We start from the raw sequence: 14,506 nt of genomic DNA, 5'->3' as shown, positions 1-14,506 counted from the left end.
CACTGCAAGCCTCCTGATCTGGGCTGTGATTACACCAGTCAGCGTCTTGCCTCATTTGCTTCGCAGCCTCCAAAGCTGAGGAGATCGTCAACAGCCATCAAAGACTTGCCCACAGTACACGCTGCCCGGGTGGCAAATCACGAGGTCTTCGTATAACAGAAGTACCGTTTGCAGCAGGGTTCCATGATCCGGGTACTTGGACGATACGTAATATCGGATGGGTCCGGACAACGGCGTGCTCCTAGTCAAATTGCATCTGACTTGCCATGGCGGACCGTGGCCGCGAGATGCCTGATGAGTGGTGGATTAATGCCCATAGCGAAGCTGAGTGTACGGAGTTAGGAGGTAGGTCTCTAACTGGACTGGCCGTGAGAGCAGTTCCTACTCTAGCCGAGACTGCCCAAGATTATCTCAGTTCTCGCATTGCTGTCTTCTCTCCCTACTATCGAGTTAGCAGCGTTGAGCGACATCTTCTGGATGAAAATGCGGCTGCAGTGCCCGTGATTCGCCGCTGCCAGTCCCATCATCCCGCGTGGGCAAGCTCACTCGCGGTCCAATGTGACGCTGAACCCCTCTTTGGAGAATTGGAGATGCCTACGTGCGGGCAACAGCGGACTCAATACGAGCCAGCACCAAAGTAAAGGTGCCACGCTTCTGTAAACATCATACTTAGACTGAGAGAAAGGAGATTGCGTAGAGTATCGTGTTAGTTCTTTCCTGTCCCATTATTGATTCCTTGCGAAATGGGTTAGCTACGGCGGCTCTCTCCTAAGCTAGCTTACAAAAGTCTGACTATTGCCAGCTTTGGTTCCCGTAATTAATAATATGATAGCCAAAATTAAGCCCATAGGGCTGCTAGTGGCCATCTTATATTAATTATATGCTGCGTTGCATGTAGTATAACTGAGTAGTAGGAGTGGAAAGATGACTTTCGTAATACACAATGGATCTTCGCATCTGGTAGACTCTCAAGGCTACATTCATCGTCAAATAGGGCAGCTCTTATTGCCGGAGATACTGCATCACATTAATCGAATATAATAAATAATTTTAGTGGTAATTTATATCTGCTCAATTCTGCCTAACGATACATCTTTGAGTAGACAATAGTGAAAGCCTGGCATCGGGCGGTATTAAACATACAACAACAGCATTTAGTAAATTGATCTATCATGTATGGATATCTAATATAGCGCGAGGTACATAAAAGTAACTCGTAGCTGAAACTACTTTGAGAAACAAAAGATTATCGAGTCCATGGCCTCCTAAATTACTGCACGACAAATGTACCTCTATGCCTCTCTCACCCCTGACGTCCGTCTTGGACATTTCACAAATGTAACCGGCATGGCGTATCTGCTGTGCCCTCGTTCATAATCTTTTTCAATTTTGTCACGTCCACTCCGTGTAGCGTTCGGACATTAATCGGATATTGTGCTCTGCCTCTCCTGTAGGCTTGCAGATCTTGCTCGGTTAGTTCCAGAATATCCTCTTCAGAGACTTCATTCCTGAAACTTGACATGTTGACACCGCAGGTGCGGCAGAATACTTTACTCGTCAGGCCATCAGCAAGTACATAGTGGCCTATGGCATCTTCGGATCCCGAGAGGACGACATTTTCGGTGTTGGGAGAAAGCCAGACGCATGCATTCTGTGTTTTCGAGGTTTTAGAATGGATGAGCTTATCAAAGGTAAAAAGATAAACAAAATAGGCACTTACACGCTGACAGATGCCACAGCTGCATTCCGCTATTCTCTCTTCGCAGGACTCTAAAGGCTTACACGAGAGGGCAACGGTCACGGCGCCACAATGGCAGCTTCCAGTGTAAACTCGGTCGCCTTCAATGCTGGATGGTACTCTCCCTTTATGAGCTGGAGGAACATACTGCGGATCAAGCTTGGAGTTGAAGATGCTGCAACACAAAAAGGTTAGCTTCGTAAAATCTTTCGTCGCGGCTGGAACTACTATTTTCTGCTTACTTTCTTCTTCCTATATGATTGATGTCGATGTCTTGAATGGCGCGTGCCTACTCATTTTGATGCTCTATGAGTAAAGAGAATCCTATGCAAAGTGGATTGGTTAAACTCACGTTCAGCAGCAGCTTTAAATACGGAGGGCCATTGGGCATCCTCGAAAGCATACTTGTAGCGCATGTAGGGCAAAACTATCAGCGTTTCCGAGTTAGTAGTTGTTGCAAAGCAAACAGTCTTGGTTGAACATTGTATATTGATAGCATTTGCGTGCTGCCTACCTTGTGGATCTTGTTCCTCGGACCAAACGTATAAGACGTGAGCCTCTCTTCACTACCCTTGACAACTCTAAAGTTGTCCTCCTCACTCGTCAGAACATAGAGATTGCCTTTGCGGATGCAGAAGCTGCAATCACAATCTACGACACTTTTCAGCTCCGGGAGATCGATTTCGTAGGCAAAGGCGCCGCAGTGGCAGCTGCCCTGATATGTGCGACGACTGGGCTGGTCTTGAGCTTCAGCCATGGTGAATGAAGCCAAGCGAAATAAAATAAAAAATGTAAAATAACACTAGTTGTGCTAAGAGATCTAGAAACAAAAGAGAGGGAAAGAAGAGAAAGGGATAAATGGGCTGAGATTTGTGTTTGAGTCTGACAGCTTACAAAATCTTGGTGTTTGCAGCAGACTCTGGTTGAGCTTATTCTCTCTAGTTGTGCAAGCCACGTTGCTCCTTGGCACTTGTCTGTTCATAAACTTCGCTTATCTGTGCATTTAGACAACTATATATTTTTTTTCCTGTCAAAATCTTGTCCCCAACAAAGCACGTTGAATATACTAAGAAAAGCTAGTGTTGAGGCTGCTCTCTCCTGACTAAAACCGAAAAGAGGATAAGTGGGACTTGATGACTATTCTATTTGTTCAAGTGGAGCTAAAAGCTTGGGCTGAACGTTAGATTCTTCAACATCGTTTCAAAGCTCGATTCTCTAGTCACAACCATCCAACCAAACTATAAAAGTAGCCGCCATAGGAGAAGAGAAAAAATGAGTGTATTAAGACATAAAAGCAGCATCCCAGAAAGATGGCGATAGGGGCAGCTAGAAGAAAAGTGCAGCGTGTGTTATAATGTGTTATAGTGTGCGTTGCCGACCACATGCAATAGGGATCCCGGGCACCATAACAGGCTATAACATTATAGGTAGAGTTTTAAGCTGTCGGGATTGCCCCTATGTGACGATTTTGGGGCTCTATTATGTTGGGTCGCGTCCATCCGTTTGTCCAAGTGATACCTCTAGCTGGCACGGCAATATTAGCGAGGCCAAAGGCAGAAATTATTCTCTTGCCAGCAGCAGTCTTCTGTAAACTCGCATATTCCTGCTGTGACGTCTGGCCAACGCCAGAACCCCAGAATAAACCATCAAACATTAGGGCGAAAGCATAAAACTTATTAGAATCGGCATTGTATACCGCATCTTGGGTGTTCCTTATGGCGTGTGACGCAGCAAAGCCATGTGTTACTGCATGGAAATCTTTTTCAGTAGAAGCCCCCAGATAACTTGCAAAAGGTTGACTTACTCGACTCAGTATTCAGGGCCTGGGTGTAGAGGGCACCGAGCCAACTCTTACCCGCCACATCAACCGTCGTACCACTGGCAAATGTAGTAGGCCCGTTGCTTGTAAAGCCCAGCGGCAGATTCATGTTCTTTGTGCAGATGATAACATTGCGCGTGTGATTACGCACGTTGTAGTTGTTGTATGATGACTGGCCGTTTGTCGCGCATGCAGTGGTGATTCCATCATTTACAATACTGTCGCCGGGGAGCTGGACATGGGCATGAATATAAGGGTCCGCTGAGACACGTTAGTAATGTAACCGAATCACTCTATGAATCATTGGATACTGACTGTAAACGAGCTTGTTGTTGCTGTTCTTCGACAGATACGGAGCATCATCGCAGACCACGAAGATATACGGGTCGCCATTCAGACTAGGTGCCCATTGAGGCGGAGGTCCCCATTCAGCTCGGACTCCATAAAGGAGGCCTTATGGAGACCTGTTAGTTAATGACCTTTGCCACTTGCCTAGGTAACCAGCTGTATACATGTAACTTACCTCCCACTGCCCAAACGTTCCCCGGATAAGTCGTCTCCGTATTGTTGCCGAAGAAGGCGCCGTAGGTTGAATTTAGTCGATATCTCTCCCAAGCAAGAACATTAGCAGGGAGTGTCTCAATCGACTGCTTGCTAGGGTTAAACATGCGATATAAGGCTGTATTTGTGATCTCATCAATAATACCGAGAGCAATAGTGAAGAGGCCACCAGGGCCAGCAGCAGCTGGAAAACCATGGGACTTTGCCCAAGGGTTACATGTTCTTGCATCAACCCACACTGGCGTGTTGGTGATTTGTTGAGCAACTGCTTGAAACCCCCCAAGGGCCGCCAGGATGGCAATTGTTGGAGCCTTCATTATGGCTGGTTTGGAGTAATGAACGTATTGGGTTAAAGGTAATAAAAGGAGCGAAAAGCGAAAGAATGTCAACTACTAAGGCAGTTGGAAAAGATTGTAAAAAATGCTTTCCAAAAATGCGAGCGCACCCCAAATATAAATACATGTATCTACTGATACGCTCGTAGAACCGTAGCCGACATTGTATCACCCAGGCCTTGAGCCACTCAATCATACCTGCAGTTGATCCGCCACCCCCTTTATTAGCCACTGCATATTTAAATTCCATCAACTTCTTTCTGGCAATGCTGTTGGTGATGCAGTTGGTGATGTGGTTACATGTAATAACTGGATGCAGCTGCACCCCCTGGCTCTTGACCTAGGATTGGACGCCTGATCCTCTATAATACAAAGAGATCTCAGTGGGGGCCGCACACAAATAGTAGATTACAGCCAAGGAAGAGGAACCAACGACTAATTTATCAGGCCATTCTTTAATTTAGATAAAGCGGCAAGGTTACATTATCCAATAATAAACACAGGACACAACCAACAACCAACAGCTAATGGTATGACACATGGATATTTCCGTGCATACGTACTAGTCCTGCCTATTATCCCCCTAATTCCCTTTTCTTCTGTCGGTAGAGCACGTTGACTTTACTTCATTTACTATTACCCTTCAATGACCTCTTACTCTCTCTTCCGCACGGCTAACTCTTTTCCAGAGATCACTTCTCACAAGTCTTTCAAACCACGGGAACTATAGCCATTGACCTTACCGTAACGCATACTGAACGCATCCCGCAATAAAGCCTCGTTCCCTCCTTGTTCCGTTTTCGGTTGATGTAGTAATATATGCAGCCGACCGTGTTCCCAATGTTACATGTAAGCCTGATATACTCGCCAATATCCCTTATCCTTAAAGGTATCAACTTCAATAAAACGCGCAGTTCTATTAGCAGATCTAAGAATGGAGTGCAGAGCACGCGATCTACTGCATATACAATAAGCCCTAATAGACCAAAAAGATGGCTTGTTCAGTCTCAGTCGATTTATTTCCCCAGGCCACTAACACAATCGCTTATCTGGATCGTTTGCTAGAATCGCAGGGCTAGTGCTAACAGGGTAAAGAGCCAGCTATGGCCATGTGGAGCGCTGCCAAAAATGTCATCTGCACAACATGAAACTTTGAGAAATCTAATTGCCCCGCAAATGCCTTTCTTTGGTGAACAGCTTTCAGCTCGCAAATAGCCTTTGTTCAACCAGCGTCCTTCTTTCAATGAACTCCGTCCGAGCGGTTTCAGAAACTAGAATGATTCGTCATATGAGTAGCGTTTGATTGGCATGTATTCTTTGTTTCAAAAGCGCCCTTCGTTTGATAGTGGCCTTGGTTAATAAACGCCCGACAGCTTATACGCGATCAATGTTCTCACGTTGGCCCATCCAAGTGCCGCTTTCCGTTTTCTGCTTTACGTTGCCAATGAATATCGATGAAATAACCTAGATATACGCTAAATACGGAAGCATACCGAGAGCGAGCGTGAAGACTGCGCCAGCTTGGCTTCAGCATGCTGGCACGAAAGCGCTGAAGCATTGAAAGAGGGAGTCGATATAGCTATTAGCTTTCATGAAATCCTGGAAGCTTGCATGTCTAACTGCGCTACCATTGTAGCCTTTCTGGTCTTTGAATTTTCCTGATTGAAAAAAAAAAAAAAAGAAATGTGAGAAGCTCTTTGCTTTGTTTAGGATACTCTGTTCGTAGTGGCCTTTGTATAGTGGCATTATAAAGGAGCCAAACTTCCATTCCAATGACACTTTCTTCTTAGCACCTCTGTATGAGATTTTCTTACTGTTGAGCTCCCCTTCTCTCCCTCTCAAGAGGAGAAAAGGGGTTCCAAATGGTCTCGACCTCAGTATGTGTCTGGTAAGCATGAAGACCTTTACCGTGGTTAGCCAAGCTATGAGCCGCATTTCCGTTTGCATACATCGATTTTTCACTGCAAGCATATTTGCTTGTTGGATGAACAGTTTATGCTGGATATTATGAGACTGCTCAGCCCAGTGTACAAGCCGTCCCATCTCCCCAGTGAATTGATCAGGCCCACGTACTGTCTCTTCTCCCGAATGATACCTGATGGCCTCAACGTATCTATATACAGTTCAATCGGGCGTATGTCCTGACTTTACTTATTCATCAAGATGGGAAAACGCAAACGAAACGGAGGCGAGCTTTTGAGCATCCGTATAACTACGCAGGTCTCATCTTAAAACAAATCTAGAGAGATCAAACTCAATCTATCACACCAATCTGAGATGATCACAAACCATCTGCACTTAGTAGGCATATTCACCATTCCCACCTCCAACAATGGGCTCCGGAACATCAAAAGAAGGAGCTGGCAAGTGCAAACATCCGTCATGCAGGCAGAGGCGTATACAGAAGAGGGTTGGCAGGATATCTTTTTGTTATTCGTACTGCCGTGACCGTGAGCTATTCCATGATTTTTGAAATGTAAGTTTACTTTGCTAATCTAAATCTTAAGATGCGTGCATATACGTCGAGCGCACATACGTCGGCGATGGCGATTTTGGCAAACCCCGGAAAGATGCGAACTATGCTTTTTGCAAAAAGCAAAAGCGGCCAACACAGGCTTTTTGTACCGAGCGTAAGCTTATTGCAAAATGTAAAATGAAACAGCTTCTAATGTAGACACAGATTCAATGTGTCGATTCGCAGGGCGTAAGAAAAACGTTAGAAGACCAAACGGCAGTAAATGCTTTACTACATTCTGCCCGCAACGTATGTTCAAAGTCTTCTCTCCTTTCTCTTCCAAAGTCATGTCCAAATATTTCCGCTTATAAAAAAAATGTTCTATGCTGACCAATTACCAGATAACTGCAGAATGAGATGTTGTCTCCGTCAAGCCAACTATCCAGACGATGAGTATTGTTGCAAACACACTTTAGAGAATCCCAGGGCAATGGAAGATAGTTTATGTAAGCTACCTGAGAAAAGCAAGGTCGTACGATCACACCTTTAACAATTAAAATGCCAGCGTCTCTGACTACTGCTCATCGTACTATTATACTCCTACTATTACGACCCCGACTATTACGACTCCGACTATTACGACTCCGACTATTACGACTCCGACTATTACGACTCCGACTATTACGACTCCGACTATTACGACTCCTGCTATTACGACTCCTGCTATTACGACTCCTACTATTACAACTCCTACTATTACAACTCCTACTATTACAACTCCTACTATTATGATTCCTACTATTACGATTCCCATTATTGCGCCGCTACCATACGGTCGTGATCGCAGCAATGGCTACGACACTAATACAGAAAAAAACTCCAACAACACTGAAGCAGAGAAAAATATTGAAGGCGAATCGAGCCGTCTACCGGCTGATTTTTGGCCCCACATCCGTCTCTTGATCTTTTTATTTATTGTTTGGTGCTTTTGTCAGTGGCTCTCCACACTACACAATACCTCCTGGAGCGACTGCCATTGTCGTCGGGGAGGGCAGTAGGCGAACTAGACTCTGGATGTAATTTGATAAAGATGGATTTGCTGAATAATAAATTTATTGGTGGCGTTTCGTATAGCAATTTTTGGCAGAAGTTTCATTACAAATGCCACATTGCAGGATTGAGTGCAGTTTAAATCGAAATGGACTGGAAAAACGGAATGTAGATCTATTTGAAGCACTTTAGGATAGCGCATAGGCCTCGCTGAAGTACTCAGCCATCATAGTGAGCTTTTGAAAATCAGCCCCAGTTCAATGCTAACAAGTAATTCGGGGAGAGCTTATGGGTTAAAGCTCTAGTTCCCTTTCTTTTTGACCACACATTATACCCAACCGCATGCATGAAGAATATTCAAGTATTTTTGAGCACTAAAAAACAACACCCAATGTTTTTTGAGACACATCCCATAAAGCCAACAGGGTAGAAGAATAAAGGAGCTGCAATGGAGGGTGCGATCTTGTTATGGGCCAACAAGTACCCCCGACGCAAAAGCTATGGACGCAATACTACTCCTTAGTTCAAACAAATAATTATAAGTTTGATCAGCATATACGGAACCCCTAGATACACAATTATTTTCTGATAATGGCGGTAATGACGGTGCGATCAGCCACCAGCTGATCTCATGATCTTGATCAGCGCACCGGCTCGACTGCGGGTCTCATGAGGTAAGCCGGCTGGCGCCGGACTCCTCAACCGGCTTCTACAGCACATCAGGCCTTGGCACTGCCATGATGTGAGTAAGAGCCTTCAGTGGCATGTGCTGGCACCAATCCCTGAATTGATCTGGCGACGTCCCGAAGAGTTCACATCAAAAGGAGGCGCTCATATCGGTTCTTCTTTGGGTGCTGTTCCATCAGTTTCATCCTCATAGCGCCGACGTCGGCCCATCGCTGATTCAACCTTATAATAACGGGTGTGGTCGGCACTCACCTGAACCGTAACTTATCATCTAAATCTAAACCACACAACACAGCAGCAATAACTCACCATCATGTGCATCGTAATTTTCACAACAGCGCATCCAGACTACTCACTTATTCTCATCGACAACCGTGATGAGTTCATCCTGCGACCTACATCTCGGCCGCACTGGTGGACGCATCCCGAGTCGGGCAGCGATGTTCTTTCTTCGCGGGACCTCCAGAGGGCAGCAAAGGGCACTTGGCTAGGCATTACCAAGACTGGTAACTTGGCTGTGCTAACAAACTATCGGGAAGCCGACAGCGATGACGCTCAACACCCAGTACATGGCATTAAAAGCCGTGGCCGCATGGTTAACATGTGGCTTGGAGGGCTACCAGACGAGGGAGTCATGAAGGGCGTAGATGAGCTTGTCCAAGATGGCGGCGTCAAGGGCGTTGGGGGATTCTCGATGGTATGCAGCAAGCTAAAACGAAATCACGAAGGCATCGCAATTGTGAGCAACAGGGCTGCAGATGTGAAGGATGTTCCGTTGGTCGGGCTTGAGCCGGATGGCGTTTGGGGGCTGAGCAATACGGTATATAACGACCCCAACGAGTGGCCCAAGGTAACTACGGGAAAGCGCCTCTTGAAGGAGGTGGTAGCAGAAGCCGCGGCGAAGAAATCTACCGAAGACGATCTCATCGCAAGCCTCTTCTCGGTCCTCGATACGGAATCCATGCCGGAGCGACCTGCAGGATCAAGTCTGCAAGAGTATATGAACTTGCTGAAGCATACCATCTTTGTGCCTCCGATCGGCGATGAATTAAATCGGGTGGAAATGGAAAAAGCCACTGCGAAAGGCCGCATCTTGTGGGCGGATCTCAAGAATAATCGGAGGGCAGTCGAAGAGCTCAAGCAAGAATCAAGGCCAGGTGTCACCCCAAGCTCAAGCCCACACCCACCGATGGGCTTTGAAGAGGGCATGTACGGAACACAGAGGCAGACAGTGATGTTGGTAGACAATGAGGGCAACACGACGTACGTGGAGCGGGCTCTTTGGGATGCCAATGGAAACGAGATACCCCGAGGGGAAGGAGATGTCGTTTTCCGGTTCAAAATCGAAGGCTGGGACGAATAACTGTGGACGGATTGATTTTCTTATAATTGTGTTCAAGGTGAAAGGATGATATAATACATGATGGGCGATGTATTAGCGCACGATCCAAGATGGAAGCATTGCAGTGCAAATGGATGGCATCAATAGACGGAGCAAGCAGGAGGCTGACAATATAACAGCAAAGAGACATAGGAGAAAGGAGACTGCGGGGGGAACTATGATAAAGAGAAGGAAAGATTAATCTCTGAATAATTTATTAATGAAAAGATTACGTTTAGCGGAATAACTGCAAGACCGGCGCCCATGCGAGCCGGAAGGTGTTTTGCCAGGCACTTGCCAGATGCCAGTTTCTGCCAAAGCGCTTTTTCGAATTTGCCTCAGTCACGCGTCAGTTTGTCTACAAATCGACTCGCATTAGACGGAGACGCGTCTTATATGGGATTTCTCTTGAAACAAGCTTGTCGTTTGTAGCCGCCTCTTGCCTCTCAGCTGTATTGCTTAACAAGCATGCAGCTTGGTGTTGCTACGAGCCACGCATACGCCGCGATATCACGACGCACCTGATTCTTTGGCATCTCGATACCATCAGGCCCAGCTTTTCTCTCCATATCATATTCATTTGGCTATTCAGTCTCGAACTTTTACACAGATTCTCTCCTTTGCGTCTTATACTGCCAGCTTCGCACTCTCGACTTGGATTGACTGCCCAACTCGTCTGGAGAGCTGCTCGCTCCTATGAACAGAGAGCTCCCGTGGCAGGCAGAGTTACCTTTTTAGAAGATTGAACAAGAAGCAGACTGCCAGTCTACTGGTGTTTTTATCTTTTTCCTTTTCTCTCCTTTGACTTCTACTGAACGCCAACGAGATTCTAGCTTGACACATAATTCACTTCTTTCTTCAATTACAACCACTTGAACACGATTAGAATTTGCTCCTCGGTAGTTATTGTTATAATCAGAACAATATGCGAGCACGAGGCAAGAATAGACGACCCCTCATCTCTGCACCCATAGGTCCGGTCAAAAACTCCAGAGGCGCCGATCTTATCCGAAGCGAGAGGCTTATTGTTGTCGATGCCATCAAAGACTGTGAGACAGACAGCCTAAGCTCAATTCCCGAATGCCGCCATCCTTTGCCTATCCAAACTCCAAGGCATGTATCAGCTGGATTTCACAGTAGCGGACGATTAGAAAGCAGCCCGATCGTTGCAAACTCTGATATTCCTGCCACGCCAATTATCAAAAGCTTTTCTAATCTGAAGCCGCCAAAGAAAACGCGCAGAAGCCTGCTATCAACCTCATCTATACCGAAACCATCTTTTAGAACAGTGCCAGCAGCTACACTGGTACAAGACGAGAACATCCCTCCTGCGCCAGATGGCTTTCTCCATCCAGATGTACCAAATCTGCGACTGGCAAGCAAACTACCCAAATCTCGAACTATGAGCGCCCTTCACGACTTGAAGACGTCCATTTCTCGGCCTTCGTTGGCTGTTCGCTCTATCAACGCTTCTGCTTTCGTTGGTTCTTCTTCCAAAATATCTCCTTCTTCTGCTGGAACCGATGCGACACTCTCCAACCCTTCAAAATTGAATCTTGTGCAACCATCCACGACGTCGCTAGCCAACTCAGTTCAGTCTTATTCTCCGGGATCTCCATCCATGCGAGTTAGCATCGCGCAATCATCTGCTTACTGGTCTGGCCGATTTATGGCACTCCATGATCGATTTTCGTCAGAAAATCTTGCTGCAGATGCTTTTGAATCTCGCCAGTCGTTGTCCAATTCCTTTTCCATGCGACCAAAAACGCCATACAGCACTCTGCACCAGCGGGCATCTCATCTCCCTAATTCAACTACTACTTCTGCCCTGAGAAGCTTTATGATATCGTCCAACGCCTCACCAGAAAATGAAGAGGACGCACGGTGCCGCCGTGTATTTGACCACCTCGATTGCCTTTGCACCACAGCTGAAGCAAGACGCTCTTTACACGTCTGGCAGCAAGATTATGCTCGCCGACATGGTCGCCCCTCGCTGCTCCCCGAAGGCGGCACCATGGAAGAGAAGGGGCTGATATCTAAGATTTTTCGCAGCTCAGGCGCCAAAAAAGGCGAAAGACACAGCTTGACAAGACTGCGCTACGGCTCTTACAATCATGAGAACAAGACCAAGAGCTTTCTTTCGGGAAGTATATCTAGGGCATCCCGAGAGAAGCGTCTCACAATGTCGTAATGAAACTGTATTGATAATTCTACGAATTAATAGTGTTGGAAGGTGTAATATGGCGTTCGGCCCCAATAGGTCTTTTTAGTATTGTTTCCTTGTTTTGCCCTTCATTTGTTCTTGGTACAGGAAAATCAAGATGTAATAGATCGACTTGGAGGCAAGTCTTTAAGTTGGAATTGAACTGGAAATGATATTTGTGATGGATACATCGAAGAAAGATCCCTTTAGGGATTATATTGGCTGTTGCTCGAATTGGAGAAGTACAGATGCTTGAGCTTCTTGTTAAAGAAATGCATAAAGGGAAAAGGCTTGGACGATAATGTAGACTTAATGTACGCACAAGTTTCGAGATAGTTTATGGCAATGAGTTACTGATATGAATTACTCGTTTTATTCTTTTATCTTGATATTATATATGCAGCATCCTTTTTGGGGTTCAGCTAATCAATGCTTACTGCCCTGGTGTCCAATATCCTAGCGCCCCAGACGCCTGTTTAAACTTCAATCATAATAATGCAATTCGCCGATAAATGGGTGTGAAAAAATTCAAGATGTTATATAGGGAAGAGTGGCTGCACCAAAGAAGCTTACTCTGCCCTCTTCCTCGTTTTCAAGAAGTCTTTAATTTGCTCATGCTTGTTTGCAAAGAACATCCGCGCATGATCATTTCTCCAAACCAGCACGCCAATTTCCTCTGAGAAGCGTGCCGTGTCGAGATAGTCTTTATCGTCGGTGAAGTCTCTGAACAAGAAGCCACTCGTCGTCTTCATTCTCTCGTTCTCTAGCTGCCACAGCCGAATCTGGTCGACGACGGTGGGCGGCAAGACGGGCTTGTTGGTGAGGGCGGCAGTGCGGTGCATCTGTTCGTGGGCGTGGGCGGCAAGGTAGGATATGATTTGGTCGGCCGTGATACCAAAGTTAATGGCTTGACGGATGGAGGCGCGGGAGAGGCGACCGGCGACCATGTCTGGGAATCGCATATTGAGCTTGGCGAAGAGGGCGAGGACGGCGATTTGGAGGGCCGACTGGGTGTATGCGTAGAGGCGGTAGTTTGTCTCGATGACGACGCTGCCTGCTTGCGCTTGCTCTCCGCCACCGCCGAGCGGACCAAAGGCTTGCTGCGATGTCTGGGCAGACTGGGTGGCAGCTGTGACGCCCTCGCTGATTGTTCGCAGACTGTTGCCTCCACTCGTGAGGGTTGTAGCCAGTCTTGTCGGGAAGAACATGGAGCGTTTGTGCTGGGGGATGTAGATGAGGCCGAAGTCACAGAGAGAAGGAAGCATATTCCTTCGCTCTTCAGTCAGCGCATTCGTATCGTACGCTCGCCCCAGCTCGAGACTGGCAAGCATGAAGAGGAACGAGAGCATGTCGACTGGATCCAATCCCGAGCCCTTGTTATTGCCCAGAACATCCAGCCACAGCAAAAGCAGGGTCCAGACCTGCGCATTAGCTTCCTGCAGCAAGAAGGTAAACCCGGCCTGGGTGATACCCAATCCTCCGTTTGGCCGTCTGTCGACAAGTCGTCCTGCAATGAGGAGCTCCTTTACACCCTTGTTCGGCCCAGATCCATCACCAACACTCTTATAGCCAACGCTGGAGACGACAAAGTGCAGTACGTCTTCCCACTTCTTACGCGCGTATCGATCGAGAAAGGGTAGGTCGATTTCGGGTGGGATGAGGAGGGAAGAAGGCACGCCGAAAGAATTATGGTTTCCGCCACCGGTGAGAGCGAGTCGGAGAGATCGTTTAAAGTTGGACATGAGCTGGATTTCCTGCGGCTTTTCTTTAGACGGGGCGGAAATTTGAACAATATGAAGACCTCTCAGGATGGAGAGAGATTGGTCCTTCTTCCTATTTCGACGTTAGACTGGCAATTGTAACGATAGCAGAAAGGGTGATCTAACCGCTTGGCCTCTGGCTTCACCCAGACATCTAGATCATTTAGCGTCATGGGATGTGGCATAAACAGCATTCTCATGACAAATGTCTTGGCCAGATGCGGCAGCATGCGCCTGAAAATCGCAAAGGCCGTGGAGGGCTGCTGGTACAGCTTCTTAAAGGTCGTACCAGGCAGCCTCTCCAGATATTCGGCGAGATGAAGGGAAGGGTTGTTGGACATCTTGGCGGCTTGTGGGTGACGAGGCTGCTATCCGCCAGGAAGGGAAATGATGTCGTGTTGACTATCGCATCATATGCGAAAGCCCAGCCCCTGCAGCGTTGGCCTGGACGTTCGAGGATTTGAAGGTTGTCGAGCGTGAAGTTTCAGGCTGTTATGTTGAAGATGCGTCGGCGCAT

General features: G+C 46.9%; 5 protein-coding genes across 5 annotated transcripts; 2 read left to right on the top strand and 3 right to left on the bottom strand.

Annotated features, from left to right (window-relative positions):
• Positions 1 to 1,176: 1,176 nt before the first annotated feature.
• On the bottom strand, positions 1,177 to 2,765 carry GGI43DRAFT_415468 (GFA family protein). Its single transcript, XM_083207155.1, has 5 exons — positions 2,253 to 2,765; positions 2,091 to 2,165; positions 1,981 to 2,027; positions 1,721 to 1,913; positions 1,177 to 1,651 (listed from the first exon to the last, which is right to left on the bottom strand). Exons 1-5 carry the CDS (start codon positions 2,493 to 2,495, stop codon positions 1,331 to 1,333), a joined length of 879 nt encoding a protein of 292 aa, XP_083056681.1. The 5' UTR covers positions 2,496 to 2,765; the 3' UTR covers positions 1,177 to 1,330.
• Positions 2,766 to 4,519, bottom strand: GGI43DRAFT_415465 (uncharacterized protein). The gene is made up of 4 exons (XM_083207154.1): positions 4,081 to 4,519; positions 3,873 to 4,010; positions 3,543 to 3,818; positions 2,766 to 3,484 (listed from the first exon to the last, which is right to left on the bottom strand). The coding sequence occupies exons 1-4, from the start codon at positions 4,433 to 4,435 to the stop codon at positions 3,174 to 3,176; spliced, it is 1,080 nt and encodes a 359-aa protein (XP_083056680.1). The 5' UTR covers positions 4,436 to 4,519; the 3' UTR covers positions 2,766 to 3,173.
• A 4,439-nt stretch (positions 4,520 to 8,958) lies between these two features.
• On the top strand, positions 8,959 to 10,008 carry GGI43DRAFT_425448 (NRDE protein-domain-containing protein; the record flags this gene model as incomplete). Its single annotated transcript, XM_083208512.1, has 1 exon — positions 8,959 to 10,008. One exon carries the CDS (start codon positions 8,959 to 8,961, stop codon positions 10,006 to 10,008), a length of 1,050 nt encoding a protein of 349 aa, XP_083056679.1.
• A 471-nt stretch (positions 10,009 to 10,479) lies between these two features.
• GGI43DRAFT_214172 (uncharacterized protein) lies at positions 10,480 to 12,507 on the top strand. Its single transcript, XM_083200254.1, has one exon. The coding sequence runs from the start codon at positions 10,952 to 10,954 to the stop codon at positions 12,215 to 12,217; it is 1,266 nt and encodes a 421-aa protein (XP_083056678.1). The 5' UTR covers positions 10,480 to 10,951; the 3' UTR covers positions 12,218 to 12,507.
• Positions 12,508 to 14,501, bottom strand: GGI43DRAFT_214171 (TFIIH/NER complex subunit TFB2). The gene is made up of 2 exons (XM_083200253.1): positions 14,116 to 14,501; positions 12,508 to 14,062 (listed from the first exon to the last, which is right to left on the bottom strand). Exons 1-2 carry the CDS (start codon positions 14,328 to 14,330, stop codon positions 12,799 to 12,801), a joined length of 1,479 nt encoding a protein of 492 aa, XP_083056677.1. The 5' UTR covers positions 14,331 to 14,501; the 3' UTR covers positions 12,508 to 12,798.
• Positions 14,502 to 14,506: the final 5 nt, after the last annotated feature.

The sequence above is a fragment of the Trichoderma evansii genome (genome assembly GCF_050947405.1).
Source record: "Trichoderma evansii strain SZMC 28006 chromosome Unknown GGI43scaffold_25, whole genome shotgun sequence".
Classification (NCBI taxonomy): domain Eukaryota; kingdom Fungi; phylum Ascomycota; class Sordariomycetes; order Hypocreales; family Hypocreaceae; genus Trichoderma; species Trichoderma evansii.
The sequence above is the reverse complement of the archived record's forward strand: the minus strand, read 5'-3'. Positions and strand labels throughout refer to the sequence as shown.

Bases quoted from the DNA above. Each gene is read 5' to 3' on its own strand.
- GGI43DRAFT_415468 (XM_083207155.1), bottom strand. From the start codon at position 2,495: ATGGCTGAAGCTCAAGACCAGCCCAGTCGTCGCACATATCAGGGCAGC. The intron at 2,028-2,090 runs GTGAGTTTAACC...CAAAATGAGTAG, and splicing joins ATTTAAAGCTGCTGCTGAAC to GCACGCGCCATTCAAGACAT. The intron at 1,914-1,980 runs GTAAGCAGAAAA...TTTGTGTTGCAG, and splicing joins AATCATATAGGAAGAAGAAA to CATCTTCAACTCCAAGCTTG.
- GGI43DRAFT_415465 (XM_083207154.1), bottom strand. From the start codon at position 4,435: ATGAAGGCTCCAACAATTGCCATCCTGGCGGCCCTTGGGGGGTTTCAA. The intron at 3,819-3,872 runs GTCAGTATCCAA...AACGTGTCTCAG, and splicing joins CAACAACAAGCTCGTTTACA to CGGACCCTTATATTCATGCC. The intron at 3,485-3,542 runs GTAAGTCAACCT...ATTTCCATGCAG, and splicing joins GGCCCTGAATACTGAGTCGA to TAACACATGGCTTTGCTGCG.
- GGI43DRAFT_214172 (XM_083200254.1), top strand. From the start codon at position 10,952: ATGCGAGCACGAGGCAAGAATAGACGACCCCTCATCTCTGCACCCATA.
- GGI43DRAFT_214171 (XM_083200253.1), bottom strand. From the start codon at position 14,330: ATGTCCAACAACCCTTCCCTTCATCTCGCCGAATATCTGGAGAGGCTG. The intron at 14,063-14,115 runs GTTAGATCACCC...ACGTCGAAATAG, and splicing joins GTGAAGCCAGAGGCCAAGCG to GAAGAAGGACCAATCTCTCT.